Below are 20,264 nucleotides of genomic sequence, written 5' to 3' on the forward strand. Positions count from 1 at the left end.
ACAGAGTAGCACCCACACAAGGTTCTCCTTGTAGGAGTATGTGTCTGGGGGTGCCCGGGAGGAGTGGTAATACATCCCAGCAACTGTCCCCAGCACGGCCCCCACCCGGTGACGGTCAGCTCAGCAGCTGAGGCTGTCAGCTGCTGGAGACAGACACCCCGGGCGATTGTGGTGCGTCTCAGCCACTCCTGGGAGCTGGCACCATAAACCTCCCTGTGGCATCTCACTGGTGGGGTTGATTTACATGCTGTTAGAAACGAGAAAACACTGGCGGTCTTTCTCCAGGACCCCTTGCCATCGTGGTGTCCTGACCTAGAGAGAGGGGGAGGCACTGTGGCAGATGAGGGGGAGTCCCGGGGGCCCCTCCAGTCCTAGCCATCACCCCTCCCCTCTGGGCACTACATCCCTCGCCTCACCCAAGTGAGACATTTGCAAAGATAATAAAAGTAATTTTTTAAAGAGTAAAGTGAGAGAGATGTTTTTATCACTGTGGGAAATGACTTACATGTCACTATTGTGGTCTGTGTTCTCTTTGGATATTTTCTGTATGTAACTATGGTTTCAAAAAAATTCCAAACCACGTTTTGTCTGTGTTTCCTTAAATGAGAAGCCGGCCTCATGGGCTCTGCCAGCAGTCTGGACAAGAGTCAGAAGCTGCTACCACCAAACCCCCCTCGCCCCCCACAGCCCTTGCTCAGTTGTGCCTGGTATAGGCAGATCAGTGGGCGGAGAGAAGCAGGGTCCTCTCTGGCTGTCTTGTGAATGCTGGATGCTCCCAGCAGCCCTGGGGAGACTCCCTCTGCCCTTGGCCTGTGGAGCTGAGCCCACCCCCGCCCCGGCTCCACCTTGCCCCTGGCTGTGCTCCTCACACTCCCCCAGCCAGCCTTCCAAGCAGCTCTCTTGGTTTCAGGGCCTTCCTGTTCAGCTCCCCACCCCCAGACCAAACTAGGGACCCAAGAGCGCTTTACCCTTCCAAGAGAAGAGGGTTACCTGGGTCCCACTTCCCATCTCTCTCTCTTTTTTTAAGATTTTATTTATTTATTTGTAAAAGAGAGAGAGAGAGTGAGAGCGAGCACAGGCAGACAGAGTGGCAGGCAGAGTCAGAGGGAGAAGCAGGCTCCCTGCGGAGCAAGGAGCCCGATGTGGGGGCGCCTGGGTGGCTCAGTGGGTTAAGCCGCTGCCTTTGGCTCAGGTCATGATCTCAGAGTCCTGGGATCGAGTCCCACATCGGGCTCTCTGCTCAGCAGGGAGCCTGCTTCCTTCTCTCTCTCTCTCTCTGCCTGCCTCTCAGTGTACTTGTGATTTCTCTCTGTCAAATAAATAAATAAATAATCTTAAAAAAAAAAAAAAAAAAAAAAAAGGAGCCCGATGTGGGACTCGATCCCAGGACGCTGGGATCATGACCTGAGCCGAAGGCAGCTGCTTAACCAACTGAGCCGCCCAGACGTCCCCCACTTCCCATCTCTTAAACTTCCTCGGGCTTGGCCTTGCTCGCATCCCTGAAGCCTGGCCGCTGGCCCTGGGCAGTCTTCCCCGGACCCAGAGGCCCATCTACGCTTCCCATCATTCCCTCCACTACATGTCTTAAGGTCCAGTCACGGCCTGCGGGGCCTACCCTGTTGGGTCTGTTTCGATTTCCACAGAAGTTAATGCATCCACCATCCACCCTTTCTGGCCCTCCTCTGGGGCCTTTGGACCGCGGCCTCGGTACCCCGCGTCCAGGGCCGGACCTGCCGTGGAGTGGCAGGTGTCTGGCTCTCCAAGCGGGAGACAGGACGTGCGTTCAGAGGTCGCGGCCCGGGTGCACCGCGCCCACAAGGGGCCAGTGCGTGTGCATCGAGGAGGAAGCACTCGGCGCTGTTCATTTTGGAAAACACGTCCACGCGCCTTTCCCCGGCCAAGCCCTGGGGGTTTGTGTCCGCGAACGGGACGCCGCTGTGGCTGCCTTCGCGGCCGTTCCGCAGGCTCCGTGAAAGGGGCGGGCTGGACTCCGCGCATCTCTCCAGTCCTCCGGGGTCCCGGGCCCTAAACCCCTCCACCTCCTCCTGCGGGAAGGCGGCGCGTCCCCCAGGTAAGGTCGCAGGTGTGGGCGGGGCTGGCGCGCGCGGGAGAGGTTAGCGGCGGCCCGCGGGCACTAGCCAGGTCACCCCACCCCAAGGGCGGCTGCGGGGCCGCGGGGCAGCGTGGGGTGGGGCGCAGCTCCCACGCGGCCCTGGGGGGCTGGGGAGGTGCGGATCCTCCCGCCGCTCTCTCACCGCCCTTCCCATCAGGACGCCACCCGGACCACAGCTCCCAGGATGCTTCGGGCGGCAGGACTACATTTCCCGGGAGGCTCCGCCCCGGCGGGGGCGGGGCCTGGGGCGGGGCCGCGGCCTCGGCGCGGGAAGTCCGGAGCCCCGCGCGCGGCTGCCGGAGCATGAGCGTGGAGCGCGAGCTTCGCCGTGAGTGTCCCGGGCCGGGCGCGGGGCGGGGAGCGGGTCCGGCCCGCCCGAGCGGAGGAGCCCAGCCTCCCGGCTCCGTCTCCCTCTCTCTGCAGAGCTGAGCAAGGCCAAGGCCAAGGCCCAGAGGAACGGGCAGCTGCGGGACGAGGCCGTCCTCTGCCACCAGCTGGGGGAGCTCCTGGCCAGCCATGGTGCGCGCCCCGCGGCCGCCCCGGGCCGTGGTCCGGGCCCGGGACAGCTGGGGCGCGGGGGGGTGGGGACCGGGACCGGCGGCGGGGAGGGGGGCCGGGAACCTTGCGGAGCGGACAGCCCGGGGCCAGCCACAGCCTCGCCCGCGCGGCCCCTGGCTGACTGCCCGGCGGGGGCTGAAGCCTGCCGTGCCTCCCTCCCAGGACGCTACGCAGAGGCCCTGCGAGAGCACCAGCATGAGCTCCAGCTCCTGGAGAGCGTCGACGACCCGCTGGGCTGCGCCGTGGCCCACCGCAAGATCGGGGAGCGACTGGCCGAGCTGGAGGATTACTCAGCCGCCCTGAAGGTGGGCAGGGGCAGGGCAGGGGCAGGGCAGGGGCAGGGCAGGGCCCAGGGCCCACCCCCACCCCCCATCCCCCTTGCAACCCCACCAGCCCTCCAGAGTCCCCACTTCCTGCCGGTCCCTTTCTGAGGAGAGAAGCACAAGTCTTCAGCGTCTGACCTCCGGCTGGAGGAGGACACGCATGGACGCGGCCTGTTCTTCGGACAGCCCTGCGCCAATCGCTTCTCGGCCTTTTGGCTAAGATCAAGTGCGGACAGCCCTGCGCCAATCGCTTCTCGGCCTTTTGGCTAAGATCAAGTGCGGACAGCCCTGCGCCAATCGCTTCTCGGCCTTTTGGCTAAGATCAAGTGCGGACAGACCTGCGCCAGGGGGCTGTAGGCTGGTCCTGGGGCAGGCACATCATAGCCTGTCCTAGGAGCCTACTCCCCGCAACCATTCTCAAACGTAACACTTCAGCTGTTACTGTCCACAACGGGCCTGCTCTGGTCCTGGGAGTGCGGCTGCAGTGCCTAGCTGACTCCCACTCATGTCTTCCTCACGACGACACTGGCTGGGCAGAGTGTGGCTTCACCGTCCCCACAGGCAGCCCTTGGCATAGAAGAGATGGGACATGTGGAGCCCGGCTTTGGCCTGCTCTGTGGGGACTTGGGGGAGTAGAGGACTCTCCTGGGCAAAGGTAGAGACCTCCTGGGTTTGGCGTACATAGGAGATTTGCCTGAGGTGGGGGTTGGCTCACAACAGCCATTCCTTTGCGCCGTAGCACCAGCATCGCCATTTGGAGCTGGCCCGTTCTCTGTCCAATCACATTGAGGTGCAGAGGGCCTGGGCCACCATTGGCCGCACCTACCTGGACATCTATGACCATTGCCAGTCACAGGATACCTTGCTGCAGGCACAGACTGCCTTTGAGAAGAGCTTGGCTATTGTGGACGAGAAGCTGCAGGGTGAGTGGTCCTGGAGACCCAGCTCCCCCCGCCTCTGACTCCAGAGCTACTGGGGGGCCCCACAGCCTCCCTGTACGGCAGGTTCTGCCAGTCTGGGCCCTCCGTTTGCCAGGCTGAGATCTGTCTGTGAAGCTTCCCAGGAGGAGACACATGGCCCATGCTCCTCACAGCCTCCGGTCTAGGCACTCTCTGCTCTGTCCTGTGCCCCGTCTGTGGCAGGATCCCTGGCCCCCCACACGGGGAGACCGGTGGGGGAGAGGCTGCACAGCCCCAGAGCTGGTACCCCATGTGGGTGTGAGCCCCTGAATGTGCGAATGAGGGGGCACCTTCCAGGGACGTTGGCCAAGCGAGAACTGAGTGAAATGAGGACCCGACTCTACCTGAACTTGGGGCTCACTTTCGACAGCCTGCAGCAGGCGGCCCCCTGCGACGACTACTTCCGGAAGAGCATCTTCCTCGCCGAGTAAGTCCCCTGTGCCCAGAGGAAGGAGCCTTGTGAGAGGGCGTCCCTCCCGCCCCGTGCTGTCTCCCGTGAGCAGAGGAGCCCCCCTGCATGCCTAGAGCACGGCGGCGCGTGCTGGGGAAGGAGCAGGCTTGGCTTGGCGTCCGCACCCTGGCACCGTCTGGTGCCCTCTGCGCCATCCCTGCGGCGCTCTGAGCACCGGTCTCCACCCGCAGGCAGAACCACCTCCTCGAGGATCTGTTCCGCGCCCGCTACAACCTGGGTGCCGTCCACTGGCGCCGAGGGCAGCACTCCCAAGCCATGCGCTGCCTGGAGGGGGCCCGAGAGTGTGCCCGCGTCCTGCGGAGGGAACGGATGGAGAGCGAGTGCTGTGTGCTCATCTCACAGGTGCCCTCCCGGCCCTGGGCTTAGCCTGCGGAGGACCTCGGGCTCTGGGGAGTCTGCAGGCCTCACCTTCTTTCGCCTTCCCAGATCCTCCAAGACCTGGGGGATTTTTTGGCCGCCAAGAGAGCCCTGAAGAAAGCCTACAGGCTGGGCTTCCAGACGCCTCTGCAGAAGGCCGCAGTCGGCCGGACCCTCAAATACGGTGAGCCCGGGGACCTGAAGTCCCCCAGAAGGGGTGGGGAGCTGGCAGCACCTGTGTGGAGGCTTTCCCTGCCCCCCCCCGACCCCATGGGCTGCGTTCTCTTGCCACCCCCCGTTACTGAGGGGAGAGCGGGGCCACGGAGAGTGTGGATGGCCCCCCGACGGGCACACAGCTGACAAGGGGCAGTCCGGGCAGAGGCGCACTGTGCCTCCCGTCATGTGGAGCTCTTGCCTGCAGTGCTGGCCGTGGTGCGGCTGCAGCAGCGGCTGCGGGAGGCCGAGAGCAGCGACCCCCAGGGCGCCATGGGCATCTGTGAGCAGCTGGGGGACCTGTTCTCCAAGGCGGGTGACTTCCCCAAGGCGGCTGAGGCCTACCAGAAGCAGGTGTGCCTCCCCTGCCGAGGCGGGAGGAGGGGGTGGTGACGGCCCAGACTGGCACGATTCAGGCAGGCCTGGCCTCACCGTTGCTGTCTCTGTAGCTGCACCTCGCAGAGCTGCTGGGCCGGCCAGGGCCCGAGCTGGCCGTCATCCACGTGTCCCTGGCCACCACCTTGGGAGACATGAAGGACCACCACCGGGCCGTGTCCCACTACGAGCAGGAGCTGAGACTGCGCGGTGGGGACGCTCTGGAGGTGAGCGGTGACGGCACCCGGCCCAGGCTGCAAGGGGCTCCGAGTCGGCCCCCACAGCTCTGCCTTAGCCCTGCCACCCTCGAGTGCTGGGCAGGACAAGCATTCTCTTTCCGGAGCTGTTCCGTGTGTGCCGCAGTGGGGAGCTGGAGCGCTGGCTGGGGTTCAGTGGGGTGGGCGGCAGCCACCAAGTTCATCCTTCCTCCTCCTGCTCCAGGAGGCCCAGACCTGGTTAAACATCGCGCTGTCCCGGGAGGAGGCCGGAGACGCCTACGAGCAGCTGGCCCCATGCTTCCAGAAGGCTCTCAGCTGCGCCCAGCAGGCCCAGCGGCCCCAGCTCCAGGTACGAAGCGATGACCTCCAAGCACGGTGTCCCCACAGCCCTTGCTCTGCACCCCCCTTCCCCTGCTGCGGGGGTCTGGTGGCCCTGTGGCCCTGAGCCTGGTGTCCCCTGCCCTTCAGAGGCAGATCTTACAGCACCTCCATGCCGTGCAGCTGAGGCTGCGGCCCCAGGAGGCCCCGGCCACCGCGGCCAGCCTGCAGGAGCTGAGCGCGCCCAGAGAGCAGGAGGAAGAGGAGGAGGAGGAGGAAGAGGAGGACGAGGCCACTCCCGAGCTCAGTGACGTGGAGCTCTCAGAGAGCGGTGAGGCCCCGGGCAGCCGAGCCAGCCACCCTGGCCCCTCCTCCCTGATGCCTTCCGGGCTGGGCCCTAGGCTGGGGCCCTTGTGGGGGCTGCTCACCGGCTGGGGACAGGAGGGTTCAGCCCCGCCCGGAAAGGGTGTTCAGCGCCTGTAGACGGAAGACAGCTGTGTGCAGAGAGGCTGGAGCGGCTCCTGGAGGAGCAGGTGACGGGAAGGCTAGTGGGCGTCTGCGAGTGAGGGACTTGCAAGGTCAGACCTGGAGAAATGGCACCATGAGGGGGGGCACAGGGCAGGCAAGATGGGGCTGGAGACAACACACGGGCTGCCGTGCCCAGGCTGGCGTGGGCTGCCCCATGGAAAGTGGCTTCGAGGGGTGGCCTTGAGCGGGCTGGGGCTGGAAGCCCAGGTGGTGGGTGCAGGCAGGCCCCTGGCTTCTGGCTGAGAGGCGGGGCTGGAGACCTGTCCCTCGGGCCAGGAGGAATCATTTCAGTTTTGAACCTGAGTGGCTTCCAGAACCTCTCAGCGAGAAGCCAAGGGTGGTGGGAAGGCTGTGCCATGCTTTAGAAGCAGGTTAGGCTGCAGTTGTGGGGAGCCACAGGAGTCAGAGGACCAAAGCAGGAACTTCAAGTGACACCACTCAGGAGTGCATGAAGAAGAAGGTTCTTACAAGGACCAGAGGCACAGGAGTGGGGTCAGGCGGTGTGAGCTGGAGGCAGGTACCGGGGGGAAGGCTGGGTATGGACAGGCAGAAGGCCCCTGGGCTCATGCGACACGCTGTTCCTAACATGAGCCTGACTTCAGCTGGCAAAGCTGCTTCCCAGGACAGGGACAGGCATGTGGGCTGGGACGATCCAGAGCAGGGTCTGAGCGCGGGGTGAGAGGTCAGCACGTGGTGGACAGGAGCACCCCTGTGGGCAGGAGGGCGGTGGGTGGGCACAGCCACAGGCAGGGCTGGCAGTGGGGTGGCTGTGGTCACCGGACCTCCATCCTCCAGGCCTGGAAGGGCAGAGGGCTCTGGGCCTTGGCTTACCTGGAGTGGTCTCGGCTCTGTTCCAGAGGGCGATGCCGAGAGCGGGTCCCAGCGGCTGGAGGAGGATGAGGAGTTGCAGGGCTGTTTGGGCCCGCCGAGGGTGAACAAGGTGAGGACGGTGTGGGGGCGGCGTGTGGTCCCCCATGCTTGCCAGGGCCGCCTGGTCCCCTCACACCTCTGCTCCTTGTCCTGGCACGGCGGGCCGCAGTGGAACCGACGCAATGACGTTGGGGAGACTCTGCTGCACCGCGCTTGCATCGAGGGCCGTCTGGGTCGCGTCCAGGACCTCGTAAGACAGGTGGGCCTGCCGTCTCATTCGAGGTCCCCTGTGGGCCATAGCGGGGACTTTGCCCTGGGGTATATAGTCCCCCCTCCCCGCAAAGGGGGTGGCATAGGGCAGGGGGGCCGGAGGGAGCGCCAGCCCTGCACAAGCCCCTACAGAGGCCTCCCTGAGATGCTGTGTCTTATATGCAGACCAGCTCTCTCCACTGGGATCTGGGCCAGGGCTGGCGTGGGGCCCGTTCTGGGCTCTGAGACCCAGACCCAGGCCTGGCCCTCCTGGAGCCTCAGGGCCCTACGGCCAGGCTGGACTTCTCCTCCTCGTTCACAGGGCCACCCTCTGAACCCTCGGGACTACTGTGGCTGGACACCCCTGCACGAGGCCTGCAACTATGGGCATGTGGGTGAGTACGGGGCCAGGACGTCCCAGGAAGGGGGCCGACCAGGGCTGGGAGCTAGCTCGCGTCCCCTGGCCCACAGACATCGTGCGCTTCCTGCTGGATCACGGGGCTCGGGTTGATGACCCGGGCGGCCCGGGCTGTGAGGGCATCACGCCCCTTCATGACGCCCTCCACTGCGGTCACTTTGAGGTGGCCCAACTCCTCATCGAACGGGGAGCGTCTGTCACGCTCCGAACCGCAAAGGTGAGCGGAAGGGAGCGCAGGCCGGGCGGGCTCAGGCTGCGGGGGGCTGTGGTCCGGGCGGGCTCAGGCTGCGGGGGGCTGTGGTCCGGGCGGGCTCAGGCTGCGGGGGGCTGTGGTCCGGGCGGGCTCAGGCTGCGGGGGGCTGTGGTCCGGGCGGGCTCAGGCTGCGGGGGGCTGTGGTCCGGGCGGGCTCAGGCTGCGGGGGGCTATGGTCCGGGCGGGCTCAGGCTGCGGGGGGCTGTGGTCTGGGCGGGCTCAGGCTGTGGGGCGGTGCCCCTGCTGACCCCACTCAGCTGGCGGCCATGCAGGGGCACAGCCCACGGGAGACGCTGCAGCAGTGGGTGAAGCTGTACAGCAAGGATCTGGACAGTGAGACCCGAGCGAAGGCCGCTGCCATGGAGCAGCTGCTCCGAGTGGCCTCCTCAGGCCAAGGCAAGTAGAGGCCTCTTGTGCCCCTGGGGAAACCCATCGCCGGCCTGCGAGTCCCCTAGCCCCTGCTTCTCAGACATTCCAGCCTGGGTGGCCGGGATTGGGCGTGGCGTCATGCTACGTTCTGTCTCTCCGCAGCTCCCCACAGTTCTGCGGCCCCCCACACCTCTCCTCGGAACCATCTGTTCGACCCTGAGCTCTCTCCTCCCTTGAGCCCCGGCCTGGAACCCTCAGAGCACTCTCAGGCCCATGCCAGGGTTTCCCCAGGGCACACAGTTCCAGCTGTGGCCAGGCCTCGGAGGAGCAGGCCCAAGCTGGCCAGCAGCAGCAGCTCGGAGGGCGAGGACTCCCCGGGCCCCTGCCGGCCCGTCCACAAGAGGCCCCGACATCGTGTGCCCATACAGCAGGCCAAAGCTGGGGTGCCTGGCTACCCCAGCGGCAGCGAGGCAGTGGCAGCAAGTGCTGCCCGGGCAACCATCCGAGGTGTGGCTGGTGCCCAGATCTGCCGCCCTGGGCCCAGCCTACTGCGGGGCCCAGGGGAGCCCACCACGCCCCGGGCAGCGCTCATCCCGGAGGAGGAGTGTCTAGCCGGGGACTGGCTGGAGGCCGACTCCCCGTTGACCCGCAGCCACCAGGATGGCTCTCGGCCCCACCCCCAGGGCAGTGGGAACAGCCCCAGTCCCCGTGGCTCGGGCTCGGGCCGCGGTAAGAGCCCTGACGGGCTCCGGGCCCGGGCCAGGCAGAGCCGGCTGCCCCATCTCAGGAGCTGGAACGCACCAGGCGGGGCAGGGGGAGATGGCAGCCCAGCGGCACAGCCTCCACGGAGCCCTGACCTCTCCAGGACCTCAGGGCCCAGTGGGGACAGCCCAGCGACAGGCCAGCCCCCGGTGGGTGTACACCTCAGGCGGAAGTGTGGGTGGTGAGGGTGGGTGACTGTTTTCTGACTCAGCCTGTTGCCGCCCCCCATGTCCCCACCCACCAGGGTCCATCTCTGCCCCCTCCCATCCGCGTGCGAGTGCGTGTGCAGGACAGCCTGTTCCTCATCCCCGTCCCGCATGGGTGAGTAGCACCTGCCCTCCAAGTCCCTGTTCCCCTTGTGGCCCTGGGAGAAGCCTTGTGTTTGCATATCGGATGGCGCGGGTAGCGAGGGCCCTCTCAGACGGTGTGTCACCACTGCTGTGGCTGGGGAGAGGTGGCAGACCAGGGCCAGGGGGACTTGCATATGCATAGGCAGGGCCCTGGAGGGGTTGGCTCAAGCCCTGTGGCCCCTAGGGAAAGCGTGGAAGAGCTGGAAGTGTGTCAGGCTGCTGGGGGCGCGTGCACGTCCGAGCAGGGCCAGGAGGGCAGACACTGATGAAGGAACCACAGACCCAGAGCGGGGACAGCAGGACTGTGGGGGCCTTCTTCAGTGTGCCCAGTGTCCCAGCCAGCTGTGCTTTCCCTCTGTGCCAGCAGCGGGGAGACCCACTCTGTGGCCTGGCTAACCGAGCAGGCTGCCCAGCGCTACTGCCAGGCCTGTGGGCTGCTGCCAAGGCTCGTCTTGCGAAAGGAGGGAGCCTTGCTGGCCCCGCAGGACCCCATACCTGATGTGCTGCAGAGCAACGAGGAGGTGAGCAGTCGGGGCCTGGGCCCCACGCGGAGCGGGCCCCGGCCCCACGCGGAGCGGGCCCCGGCCCCGGGGGCCCCTCTGGCTGCTTACTGCTAGTGCTCTGCAGGTGTTGGCGGAAGTCACTTCGTGGGACCTCCCCCCACTGACTGATCGCTACCGCAGGGCTTGCCAGAGCCTGGAACAAGGTAAGGGCCCAAGAGAGCTCGAGGTGGCCTGGGCGGATAGGCACATCCCTGCGCCCCTCTCAGGTCTGGGGCCTACCATCCAGAGCCCCAGATGGCTAGCCAGTGAGGCATACTCCCTCCTCCTCTACCCAGTGCCCACACTGTGGGTGGCAGGTGGAGGAAGGTTGGTCCTGCTGGTGGTGCACGGTGTAGAGTCAGCAGAGCCACCGGAGGCTAGGCCTAGGGCAGCTTTCCAAGGAAGCCTGGCTTGGGCACTGTGAGATGTGGGGTGCCTGGCAGAGGTTAGGGCCCTGCCCAGGAGGGCGTGAGAATGCAGAGAGAGGTCAGTGGCACCCACCGGCATTGGGTCTCCTGCAATGCTGGGTCTCCGGGCATGTGGGAGTGGCCTCTGTGGTCCCTTTGGTGGGTGTCCCAAGGCTCACAAGTCGGAGGGATGTTTGATGGGGTCCCCAGGACTCCCAGGGCAGAGCAGCAGATTCTGGCGCTGGTGACACCCCCTCCCTCCCCGCCCAGAGGAGCACCCACAGGTGCTGCAGGCTATGGACCGCCAGGGCTCCGGCCCCTCATTCAGCGTGGGCTCCCTGGCCCTGCGTCAGACCCAGCTCACCCCGCTGCTGCGGGCCCTCAAGCTTCACGCGGCGCTCCGGGAGCTGCACCTGGCAGGGAACCGGCTGGGGGACGGATGTGCCGCTGAGCTGCTGGCTGCCCTGGGCACCATGCCCAGCCTGATGCTCCTGGATCTGTCCTCCAATCACCTGGGATCCGAAGGCCTGCGCCAGCTTGCCGCAGGCCTCCAGGGGCAGACCACCTTGCAGGTAGAGGCTTGGGGAGCAGCGGGTTGGTACTAGGGCTGGCATCTGGCCTATCATCAGGTGGAAAGGTGCACTTGGGAGAGAGCCGCTGGCCTGTTCGGGGACGCCAAGGAGACCAGATCCTCCAGAGGGCCCTGTGTCTTCCACAGAACTTGCAGGAGCTGGACTTAAGCATGAACCCCCTTGGGGACGGCTGTGGCTGGGCCCTGGCATCCATCCTTCAGGGCTGCCCCTCACTCAGTACCTTGCATCTCCAGGCCTGTGGCTTCGGCCCCAGCTTCTTCCTGAGCCACCAGGCAGCCCTAGGTAGTGCCTTCCAAGGTAAGCTGACGGGCACGTCCACATCCCAGGGTTCCGGTTGTCATCAGAAGGGCACGTCCAGGGGCACAGAGGGCCCTCTGGACGTGCTGGGCCTGCCTGGGCTTGGGCATTCCCCTAGGACATGCCGTGGGCCACCGTCATAGTCCTGGTGTTCTCACCAGCCCTGAGTGTTCTTATAGACACACGGAGGCTGCAGAGAACCCCAGTCCCAGTACAGAGAAACTGGGAACTGGTAGTCCTCTAGGGGCCTTTCTGCAGAAGTGGTGGACCAGGTGGTAGGGCTCAGGGCTCAGAGACATGAGCACAACAGCAGAGGAGACGTGGGGTTGGGCAGCAGATGGCGTTCCCAGCCCCCACCCAATGGTGCACAGACCTCCAGGCCCAGGGCCTGTCTTGGGTTGCCCGAATTGTCTCAGGTATGGGGAGGCAGGTGGCCCAGGGATGTCGGGGAGAAGATGGACTGAGGAGTGGCCCCGTCTCTCCTTGCCTGGGACACCCTGGACAGAAGTTCCTCCAGTTCCGCTTGCACCGAAATCTCAGGGATGATAGTTTCATCTGGGGGTCGTGAGGGCGTGGGGCCTGGGACTGCAGCTGAGCTGGGGTGGCCGTTATGTGTGGCTGACAGGTTCTGGTCCCCTGTGCAGATGCCAAGCACCTGAAGACACTGTCTCTGTCCTACAACATCCTGGGTCCCGACGCCCTGGCCCACGCCCTGCAGAACCTGCCTGCCCATACCCTCCAGCGCCTGGAGCTGAGCTCTGTGGCAGCCGACAAGAGTGACTCGGGCCTCGTGGAGCCGGTGGTCAGATACCTGGCCAAGGTATGTCTGGTTGAGGGGGTTTGCTGAAGCAGACAGCCCTGGGCCATCCAGCCTGTGGTCCCACAGCAGATACCAGGCAGGGGTGGGAGTGGCCTGGGAAGGGGGTGGTGCCTTCAGAAGGAAAAGCTGTGGGAGAACCTTTCTGGGGAGCTAGCTGCCTGCCTCAGGCTTTGAATTCCTGGCCAGCGAGGGTGCCCGGGACCCAGGGCAGACTCCTTGCCCCAGACGGGTCCCAACGTCTTGCCAGGCCTCCCAGGGCTCTCCCCTGGCTCCTCCCTGTGGGTCTGGTGCCCGTGATTTTCACGGGCAAGTGCGGCTTCCCCCTGGAAGGGGAGGTGTGTCCTTGTGATCTGCAAATCAGAGGGCCCCCTCTGATGCAGGGGCAGTCAGGCAGACTTTGCCCCCTTGTTCCCAAGGATGAAGGAAGCTATCTGACCTGCATGTGGGGCCTCTACTGGGAAACAGGGAGGGCAGGCGCCCCACTCAGCCCAGCCCCCTTCGGGCCTCTGCTCTGTCTAGGAAGGCTGCACTCTAGCTCACCTGAGCCTGTCTGCAAACCATCTGGACGACAAGGCAGTGAGAGACCTGAGCAGGTAATAGGGTCTGATCTCAAGCCCAAACCCGGGGGGAGCTGGGTCGGGCAAGGAAAGGGCACCAGCTCTCCCCCAAGTGTGTCCCAGGACCCAGCTCCTTCCCGCTTCAGCCCTGCCTCCTGTTCTCGCCACGTCCCTGAGGCTGCGGAGAGCCTTCCCATAACCCTTTGTGCAACAACCCATGCAGGGGCAACTCCTGACCCTCCGGCTTCAAATGGCTCTTGGGAGTGCTGGGCCCTCGAGCCAGACAGGCATTCCCAGGCCTGGGCCGTGGCCTTGTGCAGCTAGCGTGGGGGAAGTACTTGCGCCTGTGGGGCCTGGCCTATGGCTCCCTGGGCTGCGATTGGTCTGGGGCAGCTTTCTCTGGCGCTGGGGGCCCCTCCCTCCCGCCACTGCAGGTGCCTTCCATGTTGCCCCTCACTTGTGTCACTGGACCTGTCTGCCAACCCGGACGTCAGCTGTGTGGGTCTGGAGGAGCTCCTGTCTGCACTCCAGATGCGGCCCCAAGGCCTCAGCTTCCTTGGCCTGTCAGGTGAACCTACCTAAGGTCCAGGTGCCTCCTCTAAATAGGCTGTCATTGCCACCAGCCAGATGGCAAGAGGAGGGCTGGGTCCCCTGAGATTGACACAGTGGGGGACAGTGACCCATGTGACTCAAACGGGGTGTGAGCCCAGCTCCTAAAACAGTGGGGCAGGAGGAACATGGGATCTCTGGTTTTAACCCGCTCAGCCTGACCCTCCGAGACCATGGTGGCTGGAGGGCTGGACCCCTTCCAAGAGGATTTCCTAACTACCTTGGCAAGAGGAAGGAGCTCTAAGTCAGGATGGCAAAACCTTGCCACCAAGGGACCTTCCCACTTCCTGGCAGGGGCTGCTGGGACCCTGACTTTCCCAGCCTGTAGTGTCTTAGCTTGTTCTCATTCTGGCCACACCCAGGCACAGTGCCCTACCGAGCTGGCTTGAAGATGATGCCAGGAGATGCTTGTTTGGTGAACGGCCCTCCTGGTAGCCCGCACATCCAGCTAGGGCCTGGGGCTGGAGAGTCCAGGCTTTGCCCTCCAGGAGGACAGGGACCGGGAGTGGGCATCCACACAGGGAACCCCTGGCTTCTTCCTGCTCCTCATCCCCCACTGCACACGGCCGAGGGGCTGCTAACTGCACACCAGCATCTGGACCCATCCTCTCCCCTAGCTCCCTAGGGTCCTGAGCCCACTGGGCACTCTGGGCTCCCTGGAGCTCAGACCTTGACAGCTCAGTGGCCTCTGGAGACCCACAGGCACCGCTGCTGTGCCCATTTATGGACAAATCCAGGCATCGTCCTAGAAAGTGGCATGCACGTGACTGCCTGTGTGTTTGAGCCAGGGACCGTCCTGCGCGACCCCTGGCTCCGACAAGGGCCCACGAACCCCTTCCTAGAGTGTTTCTGGGCCTCGCCTGGGCTTCTGCCCACGCCCTGTGCTGTGGCCCTCCTGGCCTCAGAGGAAGTGCGTTTCTTCCGGGGGGGCCGCCCGGATACAGAGAAGAGAACACAGGCGCGGGAGTCGCAGAGGCTTCCAGCTCCCTGAGCCCCGCTCCCGCCTCCCCTCTGCAGGCTGTGCTGTCCAGGGCCCCCTGCGCCTGGGCCTGTGGCGCGAGATCACCGCACGGGTGCAGGAGCTGGAGCTGTGCAGCCGCCGCCTCTCCCCCGACGACCGGGCCGCCCTGCGCCAGCTGCTGCCCGGCCGGGCGGGCCCCGGCGCGTGCACACTGGACCGAGGGTCCAAGCTCTTCTTCAGGCGCCTGTGACCCCGGGGGCGCTGCCCGGCCCCCTCCCCCCAACGCCTCAAATAAACGGACGCTGCTGCTGCCCCTGTTGCTGCCTGAAAGACGGGTGGGGGGCGGAAGGCGGGGTTCGTTTTGCGGCAGGGACGGGAGGGCAGCTCCGGGCACTCGGAGGCCCCGGGGGCACGAAGCCCGCCTTCCCCTGCCCGAGCCCCTCCCCGCAGGGGGCGGGGCCCAGCCGGTGGGGACGCGCATGCTCGCTCGTCGACTGGGGGAGGTGCGCTCAGACGCAGACCTTGGGGGTCGAGCGCAGATTGCCGGGGCTGGGTGGGGGAGGCGGGCCGCGCGTGCGCAGGCGCAGACGGACAAGGGAGCGCCGAGCGGTCGATCCGGGGCGCGCACCGCGGCGCCGAGTCCCCGACCCGCCGAGTCGGCCCAGGTACCGGGCTGGTGGGGGGCGTGGGGCGGGGAAAGGGCCGCGGGCGCCGTCACGCCGCGGAGGGCCCGTCCGCAGCCATCCGGGGGGACTCCCGCGTCCCGGTCCCGAGCCAGGCCGGGCCCCCGGGGTGCGCCGCGCTCGGGGCGCCTCCTTGCTCGCGCGGACCCGGGAGCTGCCAGGCGGTGGATCGCGACCCGGCGTGGGCGTCGTGGGGACACTCGCTTCTCGGCCCGCGGGCCGCACGGTTTCCGCGCCCGAGTGGACTGCCCCGTGGAACTGCGGGCGCTCGCTGCGCCCCCGCTCTTGGGGCCCGGTCCTCCCGAGAACCCGGGACGACGGCTGGACAGTCTCCGCCGCCGCCCGGGGGCTGTTGTCCCTCATCCGCGTTCCCAGACGACACCCTCCCTCGCACGCGCGCTCCTTGCCCGCGCCGCTCGCCCTCTCCGTTCCCTGTTGGTCGCCCCGCGTGGGACCCGCCCAGCCCCAGGGTCCCGGGTCAGCCCGGCTGGCCTGGGCCTCTCCGACTTCGGCTGCCTGCACACACCCACCCCGGCGGGCGCTTTGCTGCGGCCGCTTCCTCTTCCCGCGTCTCCAGCTCCCTAGGAGTGGGCAGTAGGGGCACCCTATGGTGGTCGGGCCAGGCACAGGGGTATCGCTCTTGATTCCTTTTTAACTAACGTCCCCTTTCAGATACTTCAGTGGGCCTGGTGGGTTCGTGTCCAGCGCGTGTCAAACTGGCTCCAGCCCCTGCAGCAGCTTCCTGAGGGGGCAGGACCCTCCCAGGGGCCTCCTGCCTTCTCTTTCTCGGCCCACTGCATGGCTGGGAGCCTCGAGAGCTTGACTTCAGCCCCTCCGTAGCTTCTGCCCTGTTGGTGTGAACCTCACACACCCTCTCTTGACCTGTGGGGCTGTGCGCTCTCATGCCGTCTCTCCGTCTTCCCCACGGGTCTGCTCCTCTACCTGTTTCTCTGTAAAGGCCTCGAGTTATGAGTTACGAGTTACTGTTCTCTCTGCCCAAGGGCTCCTCCCCAGGTCTTCTGGTAGCTGCCACCTTCTCATCTTTCTCCTGGCTCCCAGTAGCGGTCAGGGAGCCCTGACCCCTTGCTGCCACTGCCCTTCTGTCCTGAGATGCGCTTTTGCGCCCACTTTGTCCTGACAGTCTCAGGCAGAGCCCGTGTTCCCACCACCGTGGGTAGTGCTATATGTGTTCATCACTATGACGTAGGCCAGCCAGGTCTGAGGGCCCAGAGGGGTCCTGCAGGACCCGCCAAAAGGGTCCTTGCCTTCACACAGGACGCAGAACCAGACATGAGCCAGGAGGAAGTGAGAGCAGTTTCCTGAGTGTGTAAGTGAGAGGCTGTATGGAGCCTCTGGGAAACTTAGAAAGGAGAGAAGAGTGAGTCTCTCTGCTTGGGGTCTGAGGTTTTTCCTGAGGACTGGGGTCTGGTGTATATATCCTCTCAGGTATCCAGGAACTGCCCAGAACAAAGGTAAGTGTCCAGGTGTTCTCCATAAATCAATTAATCCCTGGACCAGGGGGTCTTGGCGTCACAGAGTCTAGAGTCTGTGGATGGAACAGGTACAGGACAGCCTCACCCAGTCACTTCTTGGAAGTTATCTACTATGCTGGGAGACCACAAAGAAATCATTAACTCCTTGACCTTGACCAGTGAGGACAGATGTTATTTGCACTGTAAGGCATGTGCAAAGGGGGGTGCAGAGCCTAGCAAGGGAAGACCGAGAAAAAGAGCAAAAAAGCAGTTCTTCATGGGACTGTCAGTGTCCTGTGGCCCGTGTTTCTCATCTGACTGCTGTGGGCTGGGAGAGTCTTCGTGAGGTCCAGGAGTGTTCGAGGTCACCTTCAAGTTGGCGCTGGCTGTACTCCTTAGGTCTTTGCTGTAGCCACCGGAGCCTGCAGGATGTTTCACGGGATCCCAGCCACTCCGGGCATCGGAGGTGAGTGGGGCCCGGGGTGAGCCCAGGGACCCAAAGGGCCAAGCTTTCACCCCTGCTGCAGAGGCCAGGGGTCGTGGGGAGATCTGTAAGTGTCTCCCCCGTGCAGCCTCAGTGGGCGGCTGGGCTCTGGTGCCGTTCATCCCCAGGGGTGCCAGAGGAGACCTCCAGGCGAGGCCAGCTGGGAACAGAGATAATGACTTCACTGCGCTAGGAACCTCAGGGTGGGGGGGAGGGGCATCCTGGAGTCAAGCCAGGGGAAAGGTCACAAAGCATGTGACAGATGTCATATGTGTCCTTTCACTATACCATAAGGAAGGTGTGGTCGCTTCGCTTCAGCGGGAGGTAGCTGAGGAGCAATGGGGGGTGGGGGTGGGCAGGCCTGATGTGTGGCCTCCTGACCTCAGTGGATCGTCTTCTGCTCGGAGCTCCCTGCCCACAGACGGGGCGTGCGGAAATTAGAGTCCCACCCTCGGTTCTCTCTGGGCTCCTCGGGACCTTTCATGGAGTGAGCCCTTGTGTGGGCCGCTGGAATGGGGTCGGGGTTGGGGCCAGTGGACAAGGCCCCTGGCGTCGCCGTGGCGGTCAGCCTACTCTCTGCTCTGTTGCAGCGCCTGGAAACAAGCCGGAGCTCTACGAGGTGAGTGGCGGATGCCCGCCTGGCCAGCACCGGCCAACAGCAGACCCTGTGTGAGCCCCACCAAGACCCTGCGGCCACGCGGTCCTGCTGACACTGCCTCCTCTCGCTGACAGGAAGTGAAGCTGTACAAGAATGCCCGGGAGCGGGAGAAGTGAGTCCAGCCCCCACCACATGCACGCTGTGCCCCCGCCCCCCACCACACGCACGTCGTGTCCCGTAGCCCCCAAACCACCCCCGCACTGAGGTCAGGAGTACATGGGGTCAGGCTGCAGAAAGTCCCCAAGGAGCCTCTGCCAGGTGTGCCCAAGTACAGCCTCACCCTGGCAACGGCGGGCGCCAGGGGCTTTGCAGCCATGGCCTGATGGACACGCTGCCCTCAGGTACGACAACATGGCCGAGCTGTTCGCCGTAGTGAAGACGGTGCAGGCCCTGGAGAAGGCCTACATCAAGGACTGCGTCACCCCCAACGAGTGAGCCTCTGTCCTTGCACCTGTCCTGAGCACCGGTCGTGGGAGGCGTGTTCTGCCCGGGGCCCGGGTGCTCAGCGGGAAGCAAGAACAGGGCACTGAGGCCGGGGCTGGGGGTTCATGTGGTTTCACTTCAGTGTGGGGGCCATTGGGGGGCCGTGCGGGGGCCGCCCCCTCCTTTCTGCTTCCTCCTCTCCAGCGCTCTTGTCTAGGTCCCTAGGGACGCTGCAGCCTTCGGTGGCCCGTCTCTGCTCTGCCACTCAGCCCTCCGGGAGAGCTGTCCTGTGTCTGGATGGGCCGGGGTGAGCAGGGCTGCTGGGCTGGGCCGGCCTGGTGCTGAGGGCAGCAGCCTGGCCCTCTCCCTAGATACACCGCTGCGTGTTCCCGGCTCTTGGTTCAGTACAAAGCCGCCTTCCGGCAGGTTCAGGGCGCAGAAATCAGCTCCATTGATGAATTCTGCCGCAAGTTCCGTGTGAGTGAGCAGGTCGAGGGAGCAGGGGGTCGGGAGAGGAGCTGTTGGGAGGGCGCTGGGCCTGGGAGCCCCAGTGCCCACAGCAGCTCTGCCCCTCAGCTGGACTGCCCGCTCGCCATGGAGAGGATCCGGGAGGACCGACCCATCACCATTAAAGACGACAAGGGCAACTTGAACCGCTGCATCGCCGACGTGGTCTCGGTGCGGCCTCGGCGCCTGCGGGGGCTGGGGTGGTCAGGAGGGCCCCTGCCGCCCACTGCGGCCACACGTGGCCACGGAAGCCCAGGGCTCCTAGAGCTGCACAGCGCTCACACCCATCGGGCAGGGCTCTCCACAGCTCGGAACAAAAGGGGTGGGGAGGTCTTCCTCCCTGGACGCACCCGGGGTCAGCCCTGCCGGGGCTCCCATGCACCCACCGCCCTGGGGGGCACACAGCCAAAGCGGGGCCACGGACAGCAGCAGGTGGGCCAGGTGGCACGTGGAGGACCTCACAGGCTGTGGGAACGGGTGCAGCAGGGACCCAAGTAACCAGAGTGTTGAGGAGGGAGCCAGGGAGTTCTCGAGGCCCGAGAGGGGCTGGTGGGGGCTAGCGTGGGTCTGCAGATGGCCCCCACCCTCGGCCCCAGGCTCACCCCCGCACTCGTCCCCAGCTCTTCATCACGGTGATGGACAAGCTGCGCCTGGAGATCCGTGCCATGGACGAGGTGGGGCCCCCGGCGGGGACTGGGGGCCAGAGGGCGGCGTGGCGGTGGGGAGGGGAGGGCTCCCGGTAGAGGAAGCCCGCCATCCCGTCCACAGATCCAGCCTGACCTGCGGGAGCTGATGGAGACCATGCACCGTATGAGCCACTTGCCCCCGGACTTCGAGGGCCGCCAGACTGTGAGCCAGTGGTGAGGAGCCCTGCCCTGACCCCTGTTCTCTGTCCTCTGTTGGGGACCGTGAAGGCCCTCCCCCGCATGCCCTCAGCGCTGTGCTCCCCCAGGCTGCAGACCCTGAGCGGCATGTCGGCCTCCGACGAGCTGGACGATTCCCAGGTGCGCCAGATGCTCTTCGACCTGGAGTCGGCCTACAACGCCTTCAACCGCTTCCTGCACGCCTGAGCCGCCCGGCCCGGGGTCCCTGGGAGGGCTCTGCAGCGCGCCGCGTGCCTGTCCCCCGGATAGTCCTCCTGTGTCCTGCCACCCAGAGTGGCTCCATCTGGGTGCCCGTCCCTGGTGTCTCAACCCACCCTCCCCACAATAAAGACCCTTTCTGACCGCCCTGCTCTTGTGAACTGCTCTCCCCCGACCGAGTCTGTGTGGGTCTGCGCGGCCTGCCTGTGCTCCCTCTGGGCCGCGGGGTGGCATCCTGTCTCATTGGAGCACGTAGGCCCTGAACACACAGCCCGTTCGTCAGGGCAGGTTCTGAGCCCCAGGTTAGGGCCCGCAGCCTCCCCAGTGGGCACTCGGCGAACAGGAGAGAGGCGAGACTTCACCTGGGCCATGTACAGCTTGACTGACCACACGGGAAGCTGCCCGCCACCTCTGCATCCCCCCCTTCATCTGAGAGCTCTGGGCATTTGGAGGCCCAGCTGGCC

The 20,264-nt window shown here is 65.3% G+C and overlaps 2 protein-coding genes across 11 annotated transcripts; both read left to right on the forward strand.

Moving 5' to 3' along the window:
- Nucleotides 1-1,849: 1,849 nt before the first annotated feature.
- TONSL (tonsoku like, DNA repair protein) lies at nucleotides 1,850-14,804 on the forward strand. 6 transcript variants are annotated; one of them, XM_082719590.1, is made up of 27 exons: nucleotides 1,850-2,071; nucleotides 2,271-2,441; nucleotides 2,537-2,632; nucleotides 2,834-2,976; nucleotides 3,734-3,917; nucleotides 4,251-4,380; nucleotides 4,596-4,767; nucleotides 4,852-4,966; nucleotides 5,204-5,349; nucleotides 5,445-5,597; nucleotides 5,812-5,937; nucleotides 6,057-6,237; nucleotides 7,292-7,374; nucleotides 7,474-7,563; nucleotides 7,876-7,948; nucleotides 8,025-8,188; nucleotides 8,497-8,620; nucleotides 8,756-9,504; nucleotides 9,600-9,676; nucleotides 10,073-10,226; nucleotides 10,333-10,411; nucleotides 10,925-11,226; nucleotides 11,373-11,544; nucleotides 12,189-12,364; nucleotides 12,884-12,957; nucleotides 13,356-13,489; nucleotides 14,548-14,804. In XM_082719590.1, the coding sequence occupies exons 2-27, from the start codon at nucleotides 2,417-2,419 to the stop codon at nucleotides 14,739-14,741; spliced, it is 4,116 nt and encodes a 1,371-aa protein (XP_082575716.1). In that variant the 5' UTR covers nucleotides 1,850-2,071; nucleotides 2,271-2,416; the 3' UTR covers nucleotides 14,742-14,804. The 6 variants fall into 6 exon arrangements, with proteins under 6 accessions (XP_082575716.1, XP_082575714.1, XP_082575713.1 ...); XM_082719588.1 differs by having other exon boundaries at nucleotides 1,860-2,071; nucleotides 8,482-8,620; XM_082719587.1 differs by lacking the exon at nucleotides 1,850-2,071 and having other exon boundaries at nucleotides 2,345-2,441; nucleotides 8,482-8,620; nucleotides 10,070-10,226.
- A 169-nt stretch (nucleotides 14,805-14,973) lies between these two features.
- Nucleotides 14,974-19,948, forward strand: VPS28 (VPS28 subunit of ESCRT-I). Of its 5 annotated transcripts, none has more exons than XM_082719595.1 (11): nucleotides 15,076-15,156; nucleotides 15,847-16,010; nucleotides 17,046-17,112; nucleotides 17,721-17,749; nucleotides 17,863-17,900; nucleotides 18,130-18,219; nucleotides 18,583-18,688; nucleotides 18,788-18,889; nucleotides 19,339-19,392; nucleotides 19,487-19,578; nucleotides 19,671-19,948. In XM_082719595.1, the coding sequence occupies exons 3-11, from the start codon at nucleotides 17,076-17,078 to the stop codon at nucleotides 19,786-19,788; spliced, it is 666 nt and encodes a 221-aa protein (XP_082575721.1). In that variant the 5' UTR covers nucleotides 15,076-15,156; nucleotides 15,847-16,010; nucleotides 17,046-17,075; the 3' UTR covers nucleotides 19,789-19,948. The 5 variants fall into 5 exon arrangements, with proteins under 5 accessions (XP_082575718.1, XP_082575717.1, XP_082575721.1 ...); XM_082719594.1 differs by having other exon boundaries at nucleotides 15,080-15,156; nucleotides 19,723-19,948; XM_082719592.1 differs by lacking the exon at nucleotides 15,847-16,010 and having other exon boundaries at nucleotides 14,974-15,156.
- The last annotated feature ends 316 nt before the right edge of the window (nucleotides 19,949-20,264 follow it).

This window comes from Mustela nivalis (assembly GCF_964662115.1).
Source record: "Mustela nivalis genome assembly, chromosome: 2".
In the NCBI taxonomy this organism is placed as follows: Eukaryota; Metazoa; Chordata; class Mammalia; order Carnivora; family Mustelidae; genus Mustela; species Mustela nivalis.